General features: G+C 37.6%; 1 protein-coding gene across 1 annotated transcript in view; it reads right to left on the bottom strand.

Moving 5' to 3' along the window:
• Positions 1 to 565: 565 nt before the first annotated feature.
• LOC134854796 (helicase ARIP4-like) overlaps positions 566 to 10,573 on the bottom strand; it is a 30,795-nt gene continuing 20,787 nt past the window's right edge. The window contains exons 11-14 of the mRNA XM_063871154.1: positions 5,249 to 5,339; positions 4,641 to 4,797; positions 4,173 to 4,536; positions 566 to 2,816 (exon numbers count right to left, since the gene is read on the bottom strand). Coding sequence (XP_063727224.1) covers positions 2,204 to 2,816; positions 4,173 to 4,536; positions 4,641 to 4,797; positions 5,249 to 5,339 — 1,225 coding nt within the window. The 3' untranslated portion in view covers positions 566 to 2,203. The remainder of the gene's footprint in view (positions 2,817 to 4,172; positions 4,537 to 4,640; positions 4,798 to 5,248; positions 5,340 to 10,573) is intronic.

Here is a 10,573-nt window from a genome sequence, read left to right as displayed (position 1 = left end):
TTTTTCGTAAATTCATGAAATGGTCAGAACAAAACTGATTGAATATATTTTTGCAATCGTAAAAAAAACGTGTTGAAGCAACTATAGGCTGAATAAATAGCAAAACTGAGCGTAAACTGCACAAGATTATGTCAAAAAGGAGAGAAAAAAAAACTGAATTGCGCCGGGAGATTTGAGCCGCGTCCAGAGGAGTAAGATTTTTCAAGGTCTTCACAGCTGAACGATACGGATCGTCTGTTTTCTAGCACTTTCGTTGACCTCCAATTTAAGAGCTTTATGTTGAAGAAAACTTGAAAACTTGCATCAAAAATTATTAATTATTTCTCGCATCCTTAGCACGAATGTAACTGGGGCAATAATGCTGCTTTCCATTGTAACTTTATACTCAGCGCCCTTGTAAATTTATATTATGTTTTCCAACCCTTAGTAACTTTACAAAATATAGCAGTTTAAAAATTGTTCACACGGCATTTTGCATGTAAGAATCGTTCAATTGTTTATGTTTTGATTCAGTCATTTTATAGATTTTCATATCCTGAATTCATGAAAAAATCAATGTGGGTACTAGAGAAAAACGGGTATTTATCTTCCATTTTTTAAAACCGGATTATTTATCGTTTCAGTTTTAACAGTTTGTTTTTGTAAAAAGGTCTCGCAACCGGAATGATTCATTCGCGGGTAACTCCAACGCTTGACGTCAACAAAATGTCGTGACCTGTTGTTTTTGCGAAGCCAGATTTTTCTTTGTCGACTTATCGTCTGCAGTAGCGATGTTGGGAGGGAGCGGACGCACCCTTCAGCATTTTGACCCCTTGACCCAAAGCTTATTTTGAGGTCAGAGACCGCCGAAAGACCCTTGCCAAAAAATTTTTGGTCAATAATTTTCATAAAGGGCCGATTTGTCTTTTTGGCCAGTTTCTTATAACTTGCTTGCAGTGCAAAATTTGCTCATAATAGGGTCTCACTCGTGATTTGGCGGCGCTCAGAAAATCAATTTTTTGTTAGCAAGTTAGCCCTGATATTGGAGAAAACCCTATATACGCTCGTGATTGTCTGCTGATACTATTATTCTAAAATGGTGGAGGTAATTGGCTTTTTCTACGTAGAATTTTATAAAAACTGTTATTAACTGAAAATTTTTCTTATTCGACTAATATGCACGATAAAGTTACGCATTCCATAATTATGCTCCTTTTTAGTATGTGTTACCAAATCGGAACATAAATTTTTGGTATGAAAACAATTTTGTCTAAAACAACAACTCACTCATTTTCTAAATTCTGTACTTTCTGTCCATATCAAATCGCCTTGATTGCTTCCAATTGCGTCGTTCCCTGAGTGAAACAAATTGCTTATGAGTGTCTGTTGAGGGGTGACTTAACTTCTTTGTTTTTAAGCTAAATAATGAATCCAATTTTTTCGGGCTGTTTTTTCTTCAAAAATTTACGGCTTTCCTTCCACTAAGAAACTTTCTTTTGATGATAAAGTAACATTGAATTGTTTTATTTGGCTAGTTTTGCCATGAAATAAACCATAATCAACATTGATGCAGTTTCAGGCAAAAACAAGGGGTCAGATAATTTTTCCTAGTGGACATGTAACCTAGGGAAATTTTTAATGTAAATTTAGGTGAGCTGAGTGAACTCCTCTTAAAAATGAGAACATAGCCAACAGACAGTTGAAAAAAGTCAATGATCTCTTAACTTACGAATTTCAAACAAAAAATATTCGCCCCGAAAGCTCTTTGAATTTCAATGACAATTTATGAGTGGCACTTTTGTGGTAAAATTTACCCAATTTGAGAACTGGATTAGAAAGTGATTTTTTTTATTCCGCTTGGAAGTCCGAAAATTAAATACCACTTTCGAAACCGGAACTCGATCGCGTTTTTTGTGACTTTTGCTGATTGATAAGAGAGTTTGCCTTCGTTTTAACAAATGAAATGAACTGAACTTCAGAAGTCAAACCACAAAAATAAATCAAATTTGAGCGTGAAGAAAATATTCTGGAAAAAAAACGAACCGAAGTTTCATCAAGAACTATAAAAGAGTTTCACTACGTTCATTGGCTCTAGAAACGTTTATTTTCTAGTTTTGTAGCTTAATAATCAAATCTTAATAATTTTACAGATTATAAAATGCATTCGAAACAAAACTGTCAGCGCGTAAACAAAAACGATACTATAACTATATATTTAACTAATCTAATCTGAGTCCGAGAGTTCTATCACCGGAGGGGGAGCTTTCGGTTCATTGCACTTAATAAGTTGCCTTGGGGCCACTTTGGCCGTTCGTTCAGAAGGCTTGTTTCTGTTCGTGTAGGCGGAGTTGAAGCTTCGCAAACTATTGGCGCTAGATTGAGGAAGCAAGTGACTCGTTCTAATTCCTGGTCCTTCAGCGACGAATAGCGAATGACCTGGACCATTTTGCTCGTACGGCGAACTTTGCATAGGTATCATATTCTGACCGGTGGCTCCAAGAAAGTTATTAACTGCGAGGCTATTTGATGTATTCGCGCTGTTACTGTTGGAACTTCTAGCGCAGACACGCATTAGTGAAGACGCCGTGCTATTGTCCATCTGAAACACACTTCCATTGCCCGTCTTCAGATAGAACTGACAGCTGCTGGGATTGAGTGGACTTGGGTTTTTGACGCGTGTGAGCGTCACCAGCTCCCCTGCTCTCAGCACCATGTCTTGTCCACTGTATGTCCTGTTTCCCGGAATGCGCACATCGCCACTGAGGGTGAACTGATTCTCCGAATAACCGCTGTCACCATTTGTCCCTTCCGATGAGAACCGATTTGACAAGTGTGCCCTTAACAAAATTCAATGTGAGTCCAAGATACTGCAAAAAAGTCATCTAACAAGAAAGAAATTAAATCAAGCGTCGAAACAAAATTAGCGTCATGTCCTTGACTATGAAGCAGCATTTTGTGTGATGGATTCCTCTAGTTTCAGGTATTCTTCCAAAATTGATTTCAGTTTTTTCCTGCATCCAATGACAGAGTTGACAAAAGTATTCTAGACGAAGTGATTCAGTGACTATGTTACACAAGTTATTAAACCTGAAAAAAATTCCGATTTGATAATACCTTCTAATTGCAAGTGCAACGTAATAACCTTAAAATCTTCGAGTTTGATTATAATAAAAATTGTTTCCAAACAATATCTACAGAGTTATTTATAAAATTTACAAATACAAATCGAATCGTAAGAAATAAGACCATTAAGCCAGCACGGCCCGTTTCCAGGTGTCTCATTATGCGGAGAACATAAAAACAATAGTTATCTTTTTAGATTCAATGATCGTTCTACTGGCAAAAATTGATTAAACATACACCTTTATGCCTTTATACCTCCTTTCAACCCTTTTCTTGTCAAAAAAAAATATTTTTTGTTTTCTCGGGTCGTATTTTCTACCTACAATTTAGAAACCCACAGAAACAAATTCTATAAATTCATTTCAAAGAAAAGCTACAAGCATGCCCAAGAAAATCGTATTTCGTAGAATGTAGTTTTCCAAAAACTGTTTCTTAAGTACAAAATTAAAAGATCAGTAAAAAAAAGATTTATATAAAAAGATAATTTAACACAGAGGCGAAGCTTCGCTTCGCTTCGCAAACACTAGCGACAGCACGACAAAAAATAGCTCTAGAAAGTGCAATACGAAAAAGTAGAAATAAGCCTCGAATTAATAAAAAACCAATTAGGCTAGGTTTGCTGGAATTCAACCTTGCGGCCTAGAGATTATGAGTCTCACGCACTAAACACTCAGCCACTCACGCTGAATACAACACAAACACTAGCCACAAATAACATAAGCAAAGCAGAGAACAGATGCTATGAAATTTTCAATGCTACAAATCGTGACTATACCTAAAGTGCCACCAAATAAGTGAACACTTTCCACTTTCAATGAATATTTTATTTGCGAGTTAGGCTGGGAAAGAAAAAAGGATCGCACTAAAACACTACGCTGATGGCTAGTGTAATTAAGGTGACCACAGAGCAGGTCGGAAACCGCACAAACCGTCTAGTATGCTCTAGTAAAAAGACTACTTAGAGTACATTTTTTATAAATTAACTATAACAGTGTTATAAAAAAGCGCAATCACCACTCTATTATCATAAGTGCAAATGCAACCTTGGTTAAGAGACACAATATCCTTACCATGGTTGCTGCATGTGAATGTGCGTGTGAGGAGTGGCGGCTGAATTGCGCACAGAGAAGGGTCTGATATTGGCCACTGGTCTGTTCCTCCTGGACTGGAACATACTGATTAAGCGGTCATTGCCCCCACTTAGCTCCCCTCCTACTCCTACTCGATTGTACAGGGGTATGGAGTAGTTCCTGCTGTAGGGCGAGGACGAAGAGGACTGCAGCTGCTGTACTTCTCTGGTCTGGCTCTCCCTCTGGTAGCCCTCTCTCGCCTCCCTCTTCTCAGCCACACTCAGTTTGGAGTCATTGTCCACTAGGAGTGACTCGTGTTCAAAGGGGGACACGGAGATCATAGGGTAGTACAGGCTGCACACTTCTGTAAACAACATACTTGAAGAAGCACCAACCCCTTAACTTTATTTCAACATGATGACACTTGAGCAAATTAAGTTACAGTGTTACAGGAAATGAAGTGTGTACCTTGTAGTATGTGGTCGCTGTACTTGTTGAGTGATATGGTGTGATCCACAACATCTGTCTCCGTCTCCTGTCCCTCCCAGTCTAGTAGTTTCTCCACCTCATCTCTCGTCAGGAACAACTGCGGATTCAGCTCATCCACTATCCGCTGCGACATACCCTACGAGCAAACAAAAATAGGCATGCCTGCAACTGAGGTGCAAAACAAGTGATCCTTGTATACGTACAACATGAATTAAAACACTAAAATATTGCCAAAATACAGCAGAAAAAATGTCCATGAACTCAAAACGACGTTTTTTTATTTATTCAGTTTTCGAATTCAAATATCGCCATAAAACTATTTTTAATTTCAAAAACCTTTTAAAATTGTAACTTTTTTGGAATAAAGCTATACCAACTCAGTGTGGAAAACTAGATCAACAGATAGGTTTGTCAACCCGCTGAAATATCTGAAATTTAAATCAGATGGTGAGCATAACTTCCGTATATTTTTGGGTAATTATAACACCCTTATGCAGCTTAAAAGTCAACAGTTGGGCTTTCATTTGTCTGTTCTTCGTTTCCTTATCCTTTCCTTGACCCCCTGATGTTCTCACTTCCCTCCTCACCTGTTTGTTGAGCTGTCTGTCGTACATGCGTTTCTCCATTGTGTTGTTGGCCACCAGTCGGTAGATGAACGTCCGCCTCTTCTGTCCATACCTGAAGAGACAAGTCCAAAACTGTTTGTTTTCGACAGACACATTTTCCAATACAGACTCTTGTGACCACATAGCATATAGTATAGAAAGCGATGAAAGCAAATGAGTCAGATAAAATTTCGAATAAACTTCAAATTCATGTATTTGTTTCAAATGTTTCTCAAACTAAGGAAAGCATGTCGAGAAACACAATCTTCAGCATTAAATGCCCGATGAGCGCGAACTAAGACGAAAACAATTGAGTAGACACCGATTGAGCCAAAACAAAATTTTTACTGTCAATTTCCGCATCAGAACAAACGAATGTAAATAATAATGACTGAGTTCCTGCTCGCCAAAAATAGCAGTTTGATTCAGATGTTTGTCGACAGATTTCGGGTGAGGTTTTTCTTCCTTTGTGTCATCACAAAACATGACGTACTTTAGTTTGGTTTTTTCCTTTTCGGACTCTGATTTCACAAAAGCTGGTACCATTTTTCTCACAAAAGCGAAGTTATGATACAAAGCAAAGAAGAGTATATGAAGTCCAGTCGACCAAATGAAAAACAAAATGCGTATCATTAGTAATTTTTCAAGCGGTTGATAGCTTTCAGATTGTCAGACAAGTGGAGGCTTGAGTATTTTCATCTTGTCTGCCATACGTGCTGCTATTTTTTTTTAATTTTGGTATTGGTGATGACGGTAGTTGTTCTCTTACTCGTCTTATTATTTCATTATAAGCATGTCTGTTGATTGTAGTTTGGCATTTCGTTAAATGATAAACCGCTAAGTAAGTTTTGAAGTGAATCTGCTAGTTTAACATTGACTTTAACCACTGGGATTCCATCACAGGCCATTAGGACGCTGCGAATCTTAATAAGGTCACCCATGATTTTGTTTTCCGCATTCAAGTAGTATGATGCAAATTTGGCATACTTTCTATTTACTCACTCTGGTGTTTTAGGATTTTCAAAAGTAAATTCGATAAATGGGTTACTTTCATTTGATGATAATAAAAGCCGAACTCCATATCTTATAGGTAGAAAAAATTTTTACAGTTTCACAAACTTGCTTTAAATTTATAGTCCCCTTGGTGTGCAATGTCGCTGAGCATGATGCATGTCTCGTTTGTGCTGCCATATTTTTGTGACATAATTGGTTTCGTGAGGATCCAATACATAAGTCTAACTGGTCTCTGGTTTATGGTGTCGATTCAATCTGGTCTTCCGAAATCGTCAAGAACAGTGCTTCAATTTCTCGTTCTGATCAAGGCCTTGGAATTGTGAGAGCTTATTATTAGTTATCTTTGCTTTGATATCATTTCCAAGGTGATCTTGGGCGGTTTTCGCTGTGCTCGATCACGTAAGGAGTAGGAATAATTTTTATAACAGTCTTCCCACATCTGTTAATTTTAGTTTGTGTTGCGACCTTATGCATTCAGCCGTATCTCGAAAAACTGGGTCCATCTTGGCGACCAGAACCTGTTGTTTCATATATCTCCTCCTGTACACGTGCAACGTCTGATAATGTGCTGTCATTGCTGGAGATAGCAATCATTTATCAGCTGAAGGTGCTGGATTGCTGAATCTTACTTCCTTCGAAGCCTTTTTATGGCGTTGAAAAGACCTGCTGAATCCTGCTGAAGGGTTCGCTGTTGAGCAGTACCTATAATCGAAGGTGTTATTGGCCTTTCAAGATTTGGAACAAAAAAGGTCCATTTGGTGGGATAGTGTCTTCATTAGCAGGCGCTTCATGTCCTTCAACAACGAAGTCTATGTGTCCGCAGTTGATGTGATAGGAAATGATGCCTTGTGAATTCAGTATACGAAATAATTTCTAAGGTGTTTCGGAGGACAAATTCAAAAGGACTGGACATGTACTCGAAAAAAATGACAATAAAATAAGTCATTTCAGACGTGGCAATTCTTTCGCATACTTTTTCTAATCATACGATGCGTAAAAAAGGTTTGGAAAAAGTTTCCATTTTATCCACTTTTTTTTACAATTTGGACTGTTAAAATCTTCATCTTGTCCATTTCGCAGGTTTAAATTGCTTGTGTAGGACTCTGATAAAAGAATCAAATGGGTTTGACATTTGACTTGCGTAATTTTTGTTTTGATTAACAGCGTATACGCAAAGCAGTAGTATCGTTACGATTTATTAGCAATGATAATCTAATGACAAAAAGCAGCCTGAATTAATACAGAAACATCAGGTGTTTTCGCGATCAGTGAACCGTCAATTTCTAGGGTTGTAATCTTATCGGTTAGCTTAAGTACAATTGATTTTAACGGGTCAGTATGCATGCGCGATAAAAATCATGCGGCTGCCTTTGCTTTGCCGGGTACATGCCTACGTTGCTAAAGACAAGCCGATCAACAAAATTCTTCAAAGATGGGTAAATTGATTTCGCCTCAAAAACCTTTTAGGGTTTATGTTATTAATGAGGAGTAAAATAGGTTTTCTGCCCCCAAACAGAGTGCGAAAAAAAGTTCATGGTAAAGTTAACAGCCGAGAACTCTTTGCAATGAGTTAACAATTTTAATTGACTGATGAAACAATTGGGATCCAAAAAGAACAGGTGCATATTGGACTTTGCTTTTTCGTTTTTATTAATTAGATAACTTGGATCATCAAGACAAATGTGCTTGGTGAAAACTACCAACTGGGAAATAAAAACTTTTGGTAAGGTTTTGCTGGACGCAGTGTCATTTTAGTTGCTAAATGTAAGTCATTTTTCAGTGTTTGCAACGCTTTATCTCGTGTTTCCTATGTGTTAATTTCTAAGTTTTTCTTTAAAACTGATAAGGTGGCAAAAACATTCGTTCAAGCTTGGCAAAAACTGGTAAAACACAATCAGAATCTTAGCTTGTTTCAATGTCTCTGGCATTTTTCATCAAGCTAAGCAAACGTATGAGTTTTTCCGATGCTGCTTGTCTCCCACTTGGCGTGATAATTTTTCGCAACTTGCCTCTAAGCGGGTGAAAGATTCAGACCTGAACGCTTAATGAATTCAAAAAATTTACGCAAGCTTGGCAAGAGTTCAGATAAGGTGTTTGCTACAGTGGCAAAATTATCCATGTATTGTGTGCAATTTTAGCGGCGATGCAAGAATCAAGATATGCTAAAACAAAGGAACTAAATCATGTTACCGAGTATTCGAGGCCTTGTACGAATCATGTGTACAAGTATGTACGTGAAGCAAAATTGAAAGCTAACAATTGGACTGTCAGTCAATTGAACGCAATGGAATGCCTACGAACAGTCTAGTTAACAGAAAAAACAATTTCGTGCGAAAAGCTGCACTTAATCTTCCCTAGAATATTTTTAAAAATTTTAATTTTTGTTATCATGTTTTAGTAAATGGTTTATGCCGCGTAAATCAACGAGATTACTGTCGTCATTTTTTTTCGCAGAACAAAAATGGAATTGCTGTATTTTGATGCAGACAATGTTGTTATCTTATAGTATTGCAAAAGATCTTACTCAATTTGCAATTATTCTCGTGGAGTAGTACTTGTTACATGACTGTGGAAATAAGATAAAAGGGGATGTTTCGGTTTTAACTCACTTTATACTCAGTGTTGTATCCTACGTCAAATCTATGACGAGCACAGATATCATTAAACTCACCAAGTATTTGTTCAATCTGCAATTTTCAATCAGAAGATAGTACAGAATCTATCTATAAAAATTATGATAAAACCGACCTTTTGTTTTGCCAGTTTTTTTTGGCTGCTTAATTCTATCTGTTTAATCTCGAGCAACAAATCCTAGACAAGTTTACAGGGTTTTCGCACGTTTCCGGTAGAGGAAATCATAAAATTTCCTTGTCAGAGCTGGGTCTTGGATTTTGGGAGGGATATCTAAAACATTCGTTTGCGATTAGTTGATTTATGGACTCTGCAAAAAATTTGCCTTTTCTAAAGCTTGACACTTATACAATTGTGGACCAAGAAAAGACAAATTTTCTGGGTGTCAAAAGTGATATAGTTTAAAAAAAAGGGAGAGGCTGTTGGATTTAAAACTGTGAACGATTCTGAGTGTGAATTTAAACTGCTCAAGATTACGATTGGCTTGATTGCAATATGCTGAAACAAAGTCATAAGGCATAATTGTATACTGCGGAGTTGTTTTCAAGACGTACGATTGGATATACTCGTACATTGATGAGAATTACATCCTCCGTAGTTTACTTCGCATTCAACTACTAACTACTCTTGTGGTTGGATCGTAATTGTTTTTTCTAAGAAAACAAAAAATTGATTTTAGGTTTGATTCACGGTTCATTTTGGTCCCTGGGCTTGCTTTGGTTATTAGAAGAAAATACGTTGATAGTTTTAACCAACCAGATGACGAAAAGAATCGATATTTTATTTTTCGAAAAAACAGATACACAAAATGATGTTGTTGAATTTCGGAGGCGACTTTAACATGTGTAAATTGACTTGGAGTGATGTCAGAAAAGATAATTGAATTTTCTGATCTCAGTTTTCCATTAACTTATAGAGATATAGCGCTAATACAAGCGCTGCAGCCAACAAAAGCTTTGAAATTAGCAAAAAATTTCTCTCTCCATTGGAATAACTGCGCAAAAATTAGCGTTATTATAATTATTATATGAAAAAGTTTCAAGTGATTCAGATTTTTTCTGTGCTACTTCCCACATGTTTCACCTGCCTCTGTTCGTTTTTTGACTGGGCTGGGGAAAAATTGACAATCTCATTGCTACTTTAGGCGTTGTATACCAGGACAGAATCTGGACCAAGTTAACATCCCCCCCCCCCCGAATACGCTTAGGGGGAGGATGTTAACTTGGTTCTGAGTTCGATTTTTCAGCCAATCAGAATAGAGCGTTTTACACGCAGCGCTTAGCAAATTTAATTCAAACTGAACGCTTGGGTGGAGGATCTTAACTTGGTCTCTTTGGGGGGGGGGGGGGGGGGGGGAGGATGTTAACTTGATCCCAGAATCTTTTAATATGTCCAGGTATGCCACAACCGAGACAAAAAAATAGGGCCCATCGATGTCACAGGAAAATGCGGTCCTTGAGAAAGAGAGTACTGATAGTTCTGAAGGCCCGGATTTGCATAATTTTCTTGTTGCGGGACATTTTGTTGCTGGGTTAGCTCAGCCTTTTGCACGGGTCTTATTTGATCATAAAAAGTTTGAGGACCGCCCATTTCTACTCCCTGTAACGTTATATTGTTTGAGTGCCCCCATTGTTGCCTTGACCAAGAAAAATAAAGAGAAGT

The sequence above is a fragment of the Symsagittifera roscoffensis genome, chromosome 9 (genome assembly GCF_963678635.1).
Source record: "Symsagittifera roscoffensis chromosome 9, txSymRosc1.1, whole genome shotgun sequence".
NCBI classification, from domain to species: Eukaryota; Metazoa; Xenacoelomorpha; order Acoela; family Convolutidae; genus Symsagittifera; species Symsagittifera roscoffensis.
This window is presented reverse-complemented; position numbering and strand designations above follow the sequence as displayed.